Genomic DNA, 15936 nt, shown 5'->3' with positions numbered 1-15936 from the left:
ATGGAAAAAAAATATCTAGAAAGGTTCTGTGGGCAGGAGAAGGGGAGGCAAGGATGAAAAACAGTGGTTGAGAAACGCTGCCCTAACCTATCTGGAGAGTGCAAAATGAAAAGCAAAAACAGAAGTAGAAAGTAAGAGGGAACATTCAGAAAATGGAAACCAATTCGCTCCCATTTAAGACCCAGGCCTGAAGGAAGGTCTTCAGAGAACCTAGAGAGCAGGGTTCACAGAGTCCCCACCTCAGCCAGGCCAGCAGCATCTGCAGGGTCCCAGATGTCCCCAAACTTGTCCTTACTCCTGGCCCTGGTGCTGCTCAGCTGCAACTCTAACTGCTCTCTGGGCTGCGACCTGCCTCAGACCCACAGCCTGGCTAACACGAGGGCCCTGATGCTCCTGCGACAGATGAGGAGAATCTCCCCCTTCTCCTGCCTGAAGGACAGAAATGACTTTGGATTCCCCCAGGAGGCGTTTGGAGGCAACCAGTTCCAGAAGGCTCAAGCCATCGCTGTCGTCCATGAGATGATCCAGCAGACCTTCCAGCTCTTCAGCACAGAGGGCTCGGTTGCCGCTTGGGATGAGACCCTCCTGGACAAGTTCTGCACTGCACTTTATCAGCAGCTCACTGACCTGCAAGCCTGTCTGATGCAGGAGGCGGGGCTGGAAGGGACTCCCCTGCTGAAGGAGGACTCCATCCTGGCTGTGAGGAAATACTTCCACAGAATCACTGTCTATCTGCAAGAGAAGAAGTACAGCCCTTGTGCCTGGGAGATTGTCAGAGCAGAAGTCATGAGATCCTTCTCTTCATCAACGAACTTGTAAGAAAGACTCAGGAGGAAGGAATGACACACACCTGGTTCAACACCGAAATGATTCTCACTGCCTAACAAGACCATACTTCCACCTGTGCTGCCATGTCAAAGACTCTCATTTCTGCTCTCATCATGCCCTGAATTGAATTAATTTGTCCAGTGTTTTCAGGAATATTAAGCAACATGATGTTCTACTCTACAGGCACTCGTCCCTCATAGATGCCCATGTTGATCTATCTACTTACTTATCTACTTAAATATTTATTTATCTATTTTAATATTTATTTCACTATTTATAAAGATTTAAATTATTTTTATTTACATAATATTATGTGCATGTATACATTGTGGTTAAGAGAAAAATATATACTTTGTATTAACTCAGTTTATGAGTTTTCTTTGTGCATTAAATTCTTACTAGAGAAAACTTCCTGTTTTGTTTTTTTTCTTTAAAAAAGAAACACCAAGGGGCTTCCCTGGTGGCGCAGTGGTTCAGTCCGCCTGCCGATGCAGGGGACACAGGTTCGTGCCCCGGTCCGGGAAGATCCCACATGCCGCGGAGCGGCTGGGCCCGTGAGCCATGGCCGCTGAGCCTGCGCGTCCGGAGCCTGTGCTCCGCAATGGGAGAGGCGAAAACAGTGAGAGGCCCGCGTACCACTAAAAAAAAAAAGAGAGAAAGAAACACCAAGCCTGAATGTGCAACCTGATTACAGAATGTATGTTACAATTCCTTGACCCATCATTACGATTTTCACGTTAGAAATAAAAATAGACTTCTTCTAGCCAGGTCGTGGGTTGCCCTCAGGACCTAGAGGTGAACATAGCTAATCCAATTCTGCTTTGGGTAACTCTGATTTTTTTTTTTTAAAGGAAAGTAACCTAAAAACAATAATCAGTTAATACAGGGACTTCCTTGGTGGTACAGTGTTTAAGACTCTGCTCTCCCAATACAGGGGGCCCGGATTCCATCCCTGGTCAGGGAACTAGATCCTGCATGCCACAAGTAAGAGCCCACATGCCGCAAACAACTAAAAGATCCTGAATGCTGCAACCAAAGATCCCGAATGCCGCGATGAAGATCCTGCACGCAGCAATGAAGATGCCGTGTGCCACAACTAACACCTGGCACAGCCAAATAAATAAATAAATAATTTTTAAAAATCAGTTAACTCACAATTAAATTTAATTATTTTTAAAATAGTACTAATTTGTAGTAGAAATTAATATCGGTTAAATTTAGTGCTACGGTAAGAAGGTGGGAAAATGGAATTCCCCCAGCAGAAGGTGGATCATGTCAGGCGAGGATATAGAAATTAAAGCAGTAGATATTACCTATAGTTAACTAGTAGACATTTCAGTGCAAATGTCCACTGGATACTGGAGATGGCAATTTAGAAGCAATTCCATGAAGTGTAAAGCATGGAACAGAAGAAGTGATCAAATAGGAGGAGAGTATCAAATGAGAAAAGGACTGAAAATTGAATCCTATGACCTTAACGTTAAAAGGGAGGGAAAGCAAGGGGAATGGCCATATGTTAACAGGACAAGAGAGAAAGGTGAGAAGACCATGTTTGAAAGACTGAAACTGCTTAGAAGATTCAATGCATTCATGAAAACGTAGATGGAAAGTTCTCCTACATTGGGAAAAGAGATGGCATTGGCCACTTAGTGACAGCTTGTTTGGTAGAATTAATCAGCAGAAACCATAGTGGAGAAGGTGGAAGGATGAATAAGAGAAAGGAATGACAATATACACAGAAAATAGGTTTGAGATATTTGCCGTCTGAATTGGAGGAGAGACATAGGGTGGAACCTAGAATGGATGTGGATTATTTTTTTTCTCTGCATTGTTTTCCTTTTTTGAACTATTTTTTGCTTCTGAAGAGATTTCATGGATTTGATGTACTGAAAACTCATATCAATGTTCAAGATTTGATTTACTTTAAATCCTGACATTTAATCACTTACAGTGATAATGTATCATTATTTTGATGAATATGATGTTGAATGTCAGTAAGCTGCTCTGCGCTTGAAACCATCCACTACAAGGGAAACAGATAGAACTGACCTTAGTGAGAGCTGATTTGCTGAAATTAATCAGCAGAACCCATTCTGGAGCAAGTGGAAGGGTAACAAGAGAAGAACTCCCATTGTCATTATTTCACCTGGGGAGTCACTTTACTTCTTTCACTCTCATCATAGTCAGATTTGCATTTGTTTTCCTTTTACCTAAGTACATCAAATGCGAGGACAGCTTTCCAAGAAAGTTGAATGGAGAAGCAAATCAATGATGTATTGCACATTATGGAAAATCATGGTATGGGCCCTTTATGTTTCCATTTTTGCTTCCCTCTTAAGATACTCAACTCAAGATGAAAAAGGAAGTAAATCAGTAGTAGCAAGACAAACCTTGCCCAGAAAAATACTAAATGAAAAAGAACGTATAACATTACAAAGACTCTGACACCAGGAAAGCAGAGAAGGCTAATTTTATCTAGCATCCTATGCCCTACATTTTCACCACCCTACGTCTTCACTGTGAGATGGAGAATGATGAACCAAGAGGCTCAGTAGAAATGTACTGAATCATCTAATGATGCTTAATAATTACTTCAATATAAGGCTCTGATGCGAGGTCAGTAGAAGCTTCTGATGGGAGGTCTAATGGAAAATCTAAGAATACTCTTCGTTAATAATTATTTGGAGTAATTATTATGAACTCTGTACTAATGATAAAATGGTGAACAAGATATAGACCTGTCACCTATGGTGGTTACTTGTCAAACAGGTCTAATAAATCTATTTTCAAGAAGACCAATCCCAAAGGATAAGCCAGCTTCGCTGATATGGAAAATAAAGAGGGCAGAAACAGAGCCCAGGACTTGAAGTAAACATAGCCAACCTCTAAGCAAGAGAATTGTAAATCCTCACCCTAAAGGCCAATTTACCTCAGTTCCTTTTACCCCATACATCATGTTCAACTTTCAACAGAAACTTACCATACTAAAAGGTGAAAAACACAGTTTGAAGAGACAGAGCAAGTATCAGAACTAGACTCATATACAGTAGAGATTTAGAAATGATCAGACCAGGAGTCAAAATGATAGTGATTAAAGTGCAAAGGGCTCTAATGTAGTCATCTATTTATTCTTCTACTTTATCTCAGTCATACTATGTATGGTATTTAAAATAGTTTTGTTCATATAATATCATGTTCACCTTTATAGTGTTTTCAATATAATAAAATATGCTTACCTCTATATTGTTTCAAATTATTTTCTTGTTTAATTTATGAAACTCTCCCCCAGATGACATCTTGGGTTTTTTTATTCTTACAAAAAGATGTAGCTTTAATTTGCAAGGCATACTGAAACATGGATGATAAATTCTACTCATCATTCTCATCATTCATTTATTTCAGTGGTTTATATTTTATTTTACTTTTTAAAATTTTATTTATTGTTCGCCGTGCTGGGTCTTTGTTGCTGTGCGCAGGCTTTCTCTAGTTTTGGCGAGCAGGGGCTACTCTTCGTTGTGATGCGCGGGCTTCTCATTGCGATGGCTTCTCTTGTTGTGGAGCACGGGCTCTAGGCGTGCGGGTTTCAGTAGTTGCTGCACGTGGGCTCAGTAGTTGTGGCTCGCGGGCTGTACAGCACAGGCTCAGTAGTTGTGGCCCACAAGCTTAGTGGCTCCGCGGCATGTGGGATCTTCCCGGACCAGGGATCGAACCCGTTTCCCCTGCAATGGCAGGCGGATTCTTAACCACTGCACCAGCAGGGAAGTTCCAGGTTATATTTTAAAACTTCATATTTCTATATCGGATATTTGATAGTTCTGAGAATACAGAGGTGAAAAAAGAGAATGCCAAACCTATTCTTCTGGAGAGTTCAGTTTGGAAGAGATAAAAGATATAAAAACAGTAATCATGCTAAATTATTTCAATTAAGTTTCCTATTACAATGACAGATAGGGAAAAGGGGATTCTCTCACCAGAATCTGGAATGAGGCATCTCAAGAAGGGGAGAAAGCACATGGACTCCATAAAGTGGCCAAGAAACATCTAAAGACAGACTTCCCATTGGAAGCAGCATATGTGGATGTCGTTCCTTAGGAGTAGAGTGTAGAACGAGATGACGACCGAAAGCTCATGAGGACCTTCAACTTTTAAGAGTGAGAAAGAGAAGGAGAGTCTGAAGAGGGCACAAAGCTGGAGTAGCCAGTGCACTTAGGAGTCAAGCAGGGAAAAATGATCTTCAGAAAGCACCAAAGAAGAAAACAAAGAGCTTGAGAATTACAGAGGATGGAAGTTAAATAATTATTTATATGTGATATGGGTTTCTGCATTGAGTCTAGATTCTGCCAGGACACACGTGTGATGCTGGGGAATCACTTAACTTCCCTGAGCCTCAGTTTCCTCAAATATAAAGTACGGAAAATATTCCTAGAGTTGTATTGAATATTAGACCAACCAGAACATTTAAGAGCACTTAGCAGAGTATCATCCACAGAGTGAGGGCTAAACAGGTAGTGTGTTGTTTCCTATATTTTTCATATAGGTCTAAATGGGAATAATGAATTCTCCTCCCCCTCTCTCTGTCACTGACTGCAGAACAATGACAGCCTAAAAAACAGAACTGGGAGAAAGTGTGTCATCAATTGTATGTAATTTTACATACAATAATATACATATATGGTACCTATATATGAATACATAGTATAAAATATACCATATATCTATCTGCTGATTCTGATGCATGGCACAATTCCCCTTCCCCTCTGTTTTCCTGGATCCCATTCTTTCACTAAAATATCACAATCATTCAGTTCCACCCAGTGTAGAAATCCATAGTGTACTTTCCCCATTCACTCTGCATTAAGCTGTACTGCCCATTCATACCGCTGTTTCCTTCTCCATTAGGGTTTCTGGCTGTCAATTTCCCCTTAAGACTACAAAGCCACCAATGGAAAGCAGAAGCTGAGTGAAAGTTCCAGGTTTGTCAGAAACTCTCATATGACTCCACGCTCTCCGCCTGCCAAGCACTGCAGGTCCAGACTGTCCAGACTCCCAGAGAAACACAGTAAATAGATGGCACCCTGCCCAACACTGAACAGTGGTGGAGAATCCAGGAGCTCACCTGTGCCTCTATTTGCACACTTCCACGTGCTGACTGCACTAGGAGGAACTCACCTGGTTCAGGACTCTTATTTGCTCAAAAAGCCCAAAGCGCAGGAAACATGGAGTTGAAAGGCAGCAGCAGCTTGAGAACTTGGAAGGAGAACAGAGATGTTTAAAGCGTTCACTGGAACAGCGGCAGGTCCTCAGGACATGGAAGAACACAGATCAGCTGCACCGAGGCAAGTGTTCTGCAGAACATTCCTTTTCAGAGAAGAAAAGAATGAGGTGCATGCGATAGCACAGAGTTCTCCCATAAGGATGTGGCCACTAGCAGTGTCCCCAGCACTGATACCACAGCAGCCTGTGGAGTCTTGGAAGGGACGAGGGTTTCCTCAGTGCCAGCTGCAAACTTGTTTTGTCCTTAGGACCCAGCAAGTAGTCACAGAGCAGGGAAGGATATTCCTGGGGACAATGCAATCCAAGGAATTTCTTACATTCCACCATGATGTCTTTGCCCCTTTGAAAGACAAACAAAATAAAACATGCTTGAATAGAAGGGACACAGGCAGGGATTTTAATATATTTAGCAACAACTGGGGTAGAGCCTTTCCAGCAGGGCAGGTATCAGTAACATGCACACTGGAAGGTCACAATTTCTAAAAGCAACAAAGAGCTAAGTGGAAATTCATTTATTTAATTTAGGCACTTTGGAAAGAGGACACTGATGGATCAATCATCTTTCTATCCTTTCCAGTTGGTGCATACAGCACTGAGTAGGTACTTTTAAAGTCAGAAGGACATTTAAAGTACATTTAGAGGTTTGGGAAACTTCCTAAGGATTAGGGTCCTAACACAAGCAGAAACCATTCCTATATTACTGCTAAAAATATCATTTTATTAACAAATGATTTTTTAAATAATATTTTTATTTCAATTCTTCAGTATTATGATGTTTTAATGGGCTGAGGCTAGAAATTTAAATAAAGACAACTATACAAGGCCATGAGGGTGACTCTGGAGTTCAAGCCAGACTCTCCCTGCTAAGGAGCCCATTAAAAACCTTCACTGCTTCTGTCTAAGAAGCGCGTATGCTCTTCCGTCTTGGTCATACATAAGGCCTCTTCGGTACCCACATCTTAACCAACAGTTGGAACAATAAAGAGTAGAGATTCTTATTTGGACTCTATCAGTAAACAAATGGATGTCCAGCCTGGACTGTAGCTGAGAAATGGAGGTGTCTTCATTGAGATTGAGAACAGCAGGCTGACCTGAGGAGGTCTCCTGGGAAATCAGTGAGGTCCTTGTTGACTGGAAACAAACGACAACATAAGAGCTGGGAGTTTGGTTTTTTGGGAGGACTTACTGAGGACTATAGCCTGGAGGACAGCCTCTCAGTCAGCTCTGACGAACGGCTCCAAGGACAGAATGGGGATGTCAGTATATATGTGATTGTGGTGAAGAGGATACGTGCAATCAAGGACACATCTTGGGAGAAGGTTGCTGCTAGTCATGAGGAGCATTTGTCACTATTAATGCTTTTAGTGCTTTTCTAAGTATGAGAAGTTGCAAAAAATTGAATTGATAGAATTTTCTCAGGAAATTATCTAACTACCTGCAGGCCAATTCTGTCAGTTTTCCCAGAGCAGAGAGTGCCCCATTCCTGATCTCTACCCTGAACTCCTGTCAGGGCGTGTTGGGGTAAGGGACTGCTGTGGCTAATGACTTTATTCTTGTAGAACCAGATGGTGAGTGACTTTTTAGTTGTCATCCTGAAGGAGAAACGTCAGAGTTCACATGGCTAGAAATTGTTAGGTGTTTTTTTTTTTTTCTTAAACTCACAAGAAAACTCAAGCGTTAAAAATACGTAGATTCCAGGGGTCAGCTCTTCTAGGGTTAATAAAGTTATTTTACCATATTTCATTGAAGAAATCACTCACGAAATCTTACACTTGGCAGTGCGTGGCTTGTGTGATCTCAGTTCCCTCACCGGGGATTGAATCGGGGCCACGGCAGTGAGAGTGCCGGATCGCAACCACTAGGCCACTAGGAAACTTCCTTTTTTTTCAATAGGCAGAAAAATCTATTCCCTTCTAACTACTTAATAGTGATTTTGTCTATTTTGATTAGAACTTAAAGTCAGTTCAGTGGACTCAGACCACACCTCATGTAGCCCTACAAAACCACGGACAGTAACCCTTTGGCATCTTAAGTGGAATAAGGGTCCTTTGTCATCTCACTGTCCTCTGTCTGCTTATTTCGTTGGTTCCTAAATATCATGTTCATGTGCAGTCTTCACTTTCTTTAATGGGTGCTTTCAGACAAATCATTGTAAGCACCCTAAGGTTTGCCCTTGTATCTTGGGTACATTTGGAACAGTTCATTCGTCCAGATTTATATTTCTCTCCAGTTGTATAAGTGAATTGGATCCAATAGGGTTATTGAGAGTGTTGGGTTAATTTCTTTTTCTATTTTCTGGCTGTGCCATGGGACGTGCGAGATCTTAGTTCCCCGACCAGGGATCGAACCTGTGCCCCCAGAAGTGGAAGCTCGGTGTCTTAACTACTAGACTGCCAAGGAAGTCGCTAAATTTTAAAGAACTTAGAAAGTGGCTAGTCCATTAGTAGCAAGCAATAAAATTCAGTTCTTACTTTTTAATATCACGATTCCTATTAACCAGATAAGATCAGGATCTTTTGGAATCATCTAATTCCCTTCCTTTAATTCTAGTTTTCTTAAAGTACCCTTCTCATTGCCTGAATGCATTTATCACCTAGACGGATGCTCAGCAAGACGGATCTTGCTGATCCTCCCAGACAGGGTTAGTGTTCGAGCAACTGGGGTTCTGGTTGCCAGTCACTTGTGAGCTGGTGGGTGTGACTTCTTCCTTCTCTCCTCAAAACTGATCATTCATGGATTAAATGAAAGAAAAATGAGGGAGCTGGTCTTGCGAAGCTGAAGGCCGTCAACTGACCCAGGACTTGGTCTTTTCTGAGCTTCTGGCAGAAGCAACCATGTTCCTGTCTTTCTGTTTTTCACATTGGCCTCATCCTTCTCCTCTGACGTAGCCTCCTCTCCAACTGTGCTGCACTCAAGTTAGCTAAATTAGAATCCGGCATTGTGTCGGGGGAAATCACTTCCCTTCTTTCACATTCATGACATTCAGACTCACATTTGTTTTCTTTATGCCCACAAGACAGCTGTCGACTTTTACTTTCTAGGACAGTTGCAGTGATAAACAAAAAATCTAAAGTTTGAAAATGATAGAGACTGGAGCCCCTTTGCCTTTCTTTACCTCCCTTTATTGTTCTTACCTCATCATGAATTAGAACTAATGCAGGAGCAGCGAGACAAATCTTGTCCAATAAGTCACTAAGTGAATATAAGTTACAAAAACTTTAAATGAAAAATTACACACAAGTAAAGGAAAGAAGGTGATTTCTCTCTGACCTAATCCTGGGCCTCGCTGCCCTGCATTCTCAGAGGGAGACAGAGACAGAGGAAGGGAGAAGCCCACTGGCATCAACTGACTGAATGAACAACTGAACCTCACTGGTTTCTGTGACATAAGCTTTAACGAGAGACAACACCGTCGCTGAATTCTCTGCCCCCAGCTCAGAAACTTTGAGCATAACAAGCGTTGACTAGTTTTAGTAAAAGAGTTGAATAATAAAATTTGTATTTGGCAAAATAAAAATTATGTGTCTACTCAGGGTAAAATGATTAGAATTGGGTAACTCCTCCACCACCTTAGAGAAAACACACTTTTGCTCTCAGCATCTGAGGGCTGCTGACACTTCTGATACCTGAGGACATGGGTCAGGAGGGGAGGAGGTCACCACTGAGGACTAGGGTCCTTCACACAAACACTCCAGGGGCAAGGGTGAGGGTCCTGGAAGATGAATTATTTTCCCAACAAATAAACAAGCCCCTCCACAGATAGGAGATTGTAAAGTCCTCGGGATGTGGTGAGCCTGCCCTCAGGGTGGGAGTCCAGGTTAGGAAGGGGACTCTGTCACTCTAGAGGAGAGGGTGTGACTAGATGTGATCTCTCCCTTGTGACTGAGGTGCTGCTGGGGAAATACAATTGTCTTGGAATTAGGATCTCCACACCCATATTCTCCTGAAAAGAACCAGGATTCCTGGTGGGGGTACTGGCCCAGCCTGTGGAGGACTATAGGTCTCCAGTAAGAAAATGGTGGAAAGAAAGGACAATATCTATAATAGTCCTCACCTCGTGGTCCCCTGAAGCATGACCACATGGACGTGAAGGAACATGTTCTAGAAGGAAAGGAAACATGGGAGAAGCTCATGGACTCATAATAATCAGCCTCTTCTCTAAATCAAACACTAAACAAAACCCATCTTTTGTTTCAAAGAGCTTATGCCAGAGTGATCTGGTAAATCCCTAAGCAAATACAGAAAGCATACGGCTGAGAGAGCCTGCCTTCCTAGGTAAACTAAGAGGTAAAAATGGAACCTAAGATCAGGGCTAAAAATTTGTTCCTGGAACAGAGAAGACCAACATTTATGCATGAAAGAGATATAGAATGTGCGTATTTACAAACCTACATCACTTCTGACTTTAAGACGAAAACTTTTCTCATTTGATTAATAAATATCCATTTGGATGGGCACATCTGAAATTACTGGGAAAATTAAACTTCTTGCAAAATTAATAGTTTAGAATGATGACATCTTCATAGACCATACTGAGAAGATATAAGTGAAAATCAAAAAAAGGAAGTAAAAGTGTATAGAAATGTTTAGAAAATGAAAATTACTGTGTTCCCTATTTAATGGCCTTGCTTAGAAAGAATGTCATCACAGAACCTACCGCCAAGGTTCCCCCGGACGCCCGTCTCAGCCAGGCCGGCAGCAGCCTCATTTGCCCCATGGCCTTCGTGCTCTCTCTACTGACCGCCCTGGTGGTGTTCAGCTACGGCCCTGGTGGATCTCTGGGCTGCGACCTGTCTCAGAACCACGTGCGGATTAGCAGGAAGAACTTCATGCTTCTGGGCCAGATGCGGAGAATCCCCCCTCGCTTCTGTCTGAAGGACAGAAAAGACTTCGGTTTCCCCCAGGACATGGTGGATGGCAGCCAGCTCCCGAAGGCCCAGGCCACCTCTGTCCTCCACGAGATGCTCCAGCAGGTCTTCTGCCTCTTCCACACAGAGCGCTCCCCTGCCGCCTGGGACACCTCCCTCCTGGACAAACTCCGCACTGGACTCCATCAGCAGCTGGAGGACCTGGACGCCTGCTTGGTGCAGGCGATGGGAGATGAAGAAACTGCCCTGGGAGTGACGGGCCCTACACTGGCCGTGAAGAGGTACTTCCAGGGAATCCACCTCTACCTGAAAGAGAAGAAATACAGTGACTGTGCCTGGGAAATTGTCAGAGTGGAAATCATGAGATCCTTGTCTTCATCAACCAACTTGCAAGAAAGGATAAGAATTATGCATGGAGACCTGGGGTCACCTTGAAATGATTCTCATTGACTAAGATGCCCTATCACCCTTGCACACATGTCTTTAGTCATTTCAGAAGGCTCTTATTTCAACTTTAATCACAGAATTTATTGTATTAATTCAGCTACTACTTTGTCAGTAGTGATAAGCAAGTATATGTTAAAATTATTCAGCTTCAGGGCATCAGTCCCTAAGCAATGACTACCCTGTTATTTATTTATTCTGTTTATTTGTTTATTTATTTATTTATGTATCTTACTTTTATATTTTCATATCAATATATTTATACTTACATTGTATTAAAATTTAGAAAATATTCACCTTTCCATTTCATTAAATTTGCATTTTGTTTTATTTATTAAATTCTTATGAGAGAAAACTTCTTGAGTTTTTTAAGTTCTGAAACCTACATTCTTATCTTTTTCTGTGTAAATTTATTTCAGACTAGTATTGGTCCATTTTGTCCTTTGGAACAGTCCTACCACTTTCATTTCAGGAAATGCTTGTCAAAAGGTGGCATTCCATGGAATTGAGGGAAGTCCTGGAAATTATGGAGAATGGTTAGTCCTGATGTCATAGGTGTAACTGATTTATACCACCAGGAAAGAGTGGTCGGTGCAAATACCTGTGGGAAGGAGTCATCTCCTCGAGGGAAGCTGGTGACATATGGTGTTGACTGGCCAATCCTGGCACCTTCCTCTCACCTTCTCCCCGGTCCTGCTTTACTGAACCATTCATCCCTTACACATAACTTCAGACCCTCCACCTCACTGACCAGCTACACAGCTGCTCTGGTTCTGTGCAGGTTTCCAGCTTCAAGGTTTCTGTTAGAGTGAAAGCCACAGGAAGAGCGCACAAGTGAAAGGAGAGTTCTAGGATTTTCAAAACCTCTATGAGAAGGAGCCAGGGTTCATGGCACTGGATCCCAGCTCTGCTATTAATAGCAGTGTGACCTTGACAAATAACACAAACACTAAGCTCCCTAGTTTCCTCATCTTTAATATGCGGACAGTAGTAGTATTTTTTCATAGGATTATTCTCAGGATACAGTGAGTAAATATACACAAGAGGCATAAAAGTGTGTCTGTCAGAAATAATCAGGACTGTTAGAGTCACAGAGTGGCTACCATCGGGGAGGAGAAGGAGAGCTGCTCTGAGGTAGCAACTGGAAAGCAACATAAGAAACATGCTAGGTCCTGGGCAAAATCTATTACGTTTAACTTGGGTGCTAGTTTCACAGTGTATTCAGTGTGTGAAATTTCCCTGTGCTGCATGTTGAAGATACTTGCAATTTCTGTGTATTACACTTCTTTTTTTTCAAAACAATAAATTTATTTATTTATTTACATTTTATTTTTGGCTGCATTGGGTCTTTGTTGCGGCGAGTGGGGGCTACTCTTCCTTGCGGTGCGCAGGCTTCTCATTGCGGTGGCTTCTCTTGTCACGAAGCATGGACTCTAGGCACGCGGGCTTCAGTAGTTGTGGCACACTGGCTTAGTTGCTCCGCGGCTTGTGGGATCTTCCCGGACCACGGCTTGAACTCGTGTCCCCTGCATTGGCAGGCGGATTCTTAACCACTCTGCCACCAGGGAAGTCCTTGTGTATTCTACTTCTGAAAGATATTCTGGGAATTAGTAAAAATTCTTTGAGAAAGAAGGATCAGTAGAAAATACTTGGATCTACTTTAAAAATGAATAATATGGAAATAACAGAGACCTCAAATAATGCAAAAAGTCACAAACATTTTTCATTGATAACGTTTGTTGCTTCTTTAGTATGAGAAAGGCACAAAATAGCTTCTGAACTCTTTCATTTTGGGGGCTTTCAGCAGCAACGCAGAAGCAGGAAGAAAAAAGCAGGAGCTATGAAAGGTAAGGTTCTGCTCTCTAATCCTGGGCTCTCCCGGGTTTGATCTTAGTTCTCTTCTCCATACAGTCCCAGGTCTATAATTGCTGGCAATGTCACCTCCTAGAGCCTGTACTCTCAGAAAATAATGGCCCCCCAGAGGAGAGACTCAGAGCTAGAAAGCAAAGAAGTCAGGACCTGGGACACTTCTAACCCAGGCTCTGCTCGTCCATGTGAAAGCTGGGCCATGGCGCTTACCCATCAAGTGACAGTGTGAGACGTGGTGGAACAATGACTGTTTTGGGGGCAAAATTTTGGGTAATGACTCAGACAACTTAACCTCCCTAAGTTTCATAGTCTGTGTCTGGGAGAGTCCCAGGATTGTTGTGATGATTGCCTGGGGCAATGTGTGTGAAAGAGCTTTGAAATGACACCGCTCTACACACATGGACCTTACTATTAGTGTCATTGAACCTCTGACCTCGAATTCTAGTTCCTGGGCATTAATCTTGAAAGAATCTCTTCCCAGTAGAACAGTCTGCTCAGCATGTTCCACTCTCTCTCTCTTTGCTTCCACTCTCCCTAGACACACCCAGGCTCCTATTTTTGGTTTGCAGAGCTCACCTGAAAGGCACTCATGTGACACCAGCCCCACCCTCTCTTCAGAAAGGTGATTCATATCTTCTGTCATCTCAGGCATCCCTCTTGCTAGCTGGCCCTGTGGAATTCCAGGGTCCTAGTCCAGCAAGAGGTTGACACGAGGGAGTCCCACTGGGAACAGATTATGGAAGGAAGCCTTGGGGTAAGGCATCTTCTGAAAACAAAATGGTCTCTCTCAAAAACAGCAAAGTTCATTCTTCACAAGTAAATCGTTTCTTCTAAAAAAGAGTGTTTTCTTTTGTCTCTGCTGCATTCGGGGGAAGGATGCAGTAGCCCAGGAACTGGGTTTAGGGAAAGGAAGAGGTTCTCCAGTTCTGATTGAGAGCTGACTTTGAGTGTTTGAGGCAGAGGAAGGTTAGGGAGAGAGTCTGACAGTGGCCTTGCACACCCTCTACCATCTCAGCCACCTTCATTTGTGTCATGATGAATACAGCCCTTCACAAAGCAAATACAAAAGCATAGGAATTTGACAAATGCTGAGGGGCTTTACAAATTGAGAAAATCCATTAAAGAACGAGTCTCAGGAACTGGACTTCCCAGTCCTTCCCCTTCTCCATCATGATACTGATCTGTAAACAGCCGTGGGTTGGAATGTTCCGGGTTACACAGGCACATAGATTCCCAAATGTCCCAATCAGCCTCTAGGAACAGAGACAAGAAACTTCACATATTCCCCAAAACAGCACTGGAATTTGGCATTCCTGAGGTCTCAAGTTCAGAAGGAAATGGAACAAACCAGAGGACCCCAAATATTTTGATGGAGAATAACTTTCATCTAACTCCAAGGCCTTCTTGCGTCCTGATGAAGGCTGGGCAAAGCAGCTCAGCTCCCCAGTTCTCAATTTAGCCTTAATGAAAGTGTACAGCTGAGGACTTTTCGCCTTTCCTTTCTCATGGGACAGGCCCTGGAGCAGCAGGGATGCAGAACTCCTGGCCATGTTTGTGGTTGAGCAAGCAGGGACAAGAGGAGGCCAAAGGGGAGGCAGAGCAGTATAGGGTCGTAGCAAACCTGGGAGTGGAACTGCATAGTCTTATCAGGCTTAGGAAAGAGATCTCCATCTACATCAGGTACCGTAGCACTCAGCTCACTCTCCAGCTACACTTCTTATTCCCACCCAGTAACCTGCACACTGTTAGGGACATCATTGGTCCTCAGAGTTGTTAATAAAAGCGATAAGTGTAATAAGCTGAACATAGTTGTGTCAGTAAAAGTGTTTGAAAATGACAGTCTTGCTGCATCTTCTCTTGTGGGTTACTCTTGTCTTCTCAGGTGACCAGTAAATTCGTTAGCTCGGCATCTCCTTAGTCTTCCTTCGGCTTCATGCATGACTTAGGGCAATTGTTTTCTTTCTCCTACAGTACAGTTTTCTCAGCTTTAGAATAGGGATAATGAGACTACTATATTCCATTCAACATACCATCGCATGTTATATGCTCTATATCATGAGAATATAACAAGTCATAAACTTATCTTAAGTGAGCAGATTATTTTAAGCACCAGGGACATATTAAACAAAGCAATGATAGTTGTTATAGTGACAGGTATGCACAAAGGAGTAAAAGCCATCATTTCATGTCCACTCAAAAGATACATAGTTTTTTAAGATTTTTTTTTGATGTGGACAATTTTTAAAGTCTTTCTTGAATTTGTTACAATATTGCTTGTTTTTTTTTTTATGTTTGGGTTTTGTGGCCCTGAGGCATGTGGGATCTTAGCTCCCCTACAAGGGATCGAACTCACGCCCCCTGCATTGGAAGGAGAAGTCTTAACCACTGGACCGCCAGGGAAGTCCCCAGAAGATATTGATATAATGCCATATTTGTGCCTTACTGAGCTCATAATTTTGTTATGCAAAAATTCTACCTCTGTGAATTAAAATAGGATCATCTTTTTAAGTATTGTGCAAAGCATACAAACACATTTTTAAATGCTACGAGCAAATGCAATATTCTCACAGATGTACCAAACACTAGATTGCAAATACCCATGGATCTCTAGTGGGCATCAAAACAAGATGCAGTCAGTGCATTGGCACAGAAG

The 15936-nt window shown here is 42.5% G+C and overlaps 2 protein-coding genes across 2 annotated transcripts; both read left to right on the top strand.

Annotated features, from left to right (window-relative positions):
* Positions 1–273: 273 nt before the first annotated feature.
* On the top strand, positions 274–819 carry LOC132523677 (interferon alpha-4-like). Its single transcript, XM_060155145.1, has one exon. The coding sequence runs from the start codon at positions 274–276 to the stop codon at positions 817–819; it is 546 nt and encodes a 181-aa protein (XP_060011128.1).
* A 9902-nt stretch (positions 820–10721) lies between these two features.
* On the top strand, positions 10722–11405 carry LOC132523674 (interferon omega-1-like). The gene has a single exon (XM_060155142.1). It carries the CDS (start codon positions 10722–10724, stop codon positions 11403–11405), a length of 684 nt encoding a protein of 227 aa, XP_060011125.1.
* Positions 11406–15936: the final 4531 nt, after the last annotated feature.

The sequence above is a fragment of the Lagenorhynchus albirostris genome, chromosome 7 (assembly GCF_949774975.1).
Source record: "Lagenorhynchus albirostris chromosome 7, mLagAlb1.1, whole genome shotgun sequence".
Classification (NCBI taxonomy): Eukaryota; Metazoa; Chordata; class Mammalia; order Artiodactyla; family Delphinidae; genus Lagenorhynchus; species Lagenorhynchus albirostris.
The sequence above is the reverse complement of the archived record's forward strand: the minus strand, read 5'-3'. Positions and strand labels throughout refer to the sequence as shown.

Coding starts and splice junctions, on each gene's coding strand:
- LOC132523677 (XM_060155145.1), top strand. CDS start 274: ATGTCCCCAAACTTGTCCTTACTCCTGGCCCTGGTGCTGCTCAGCTGC.
- LOC132523674 (XM_060155142.1), top strand. CDS start 10,722: ATGGCCTTGCTTAGAAAGAATGTCATCACAGAACCTACCGCCAAGGTT.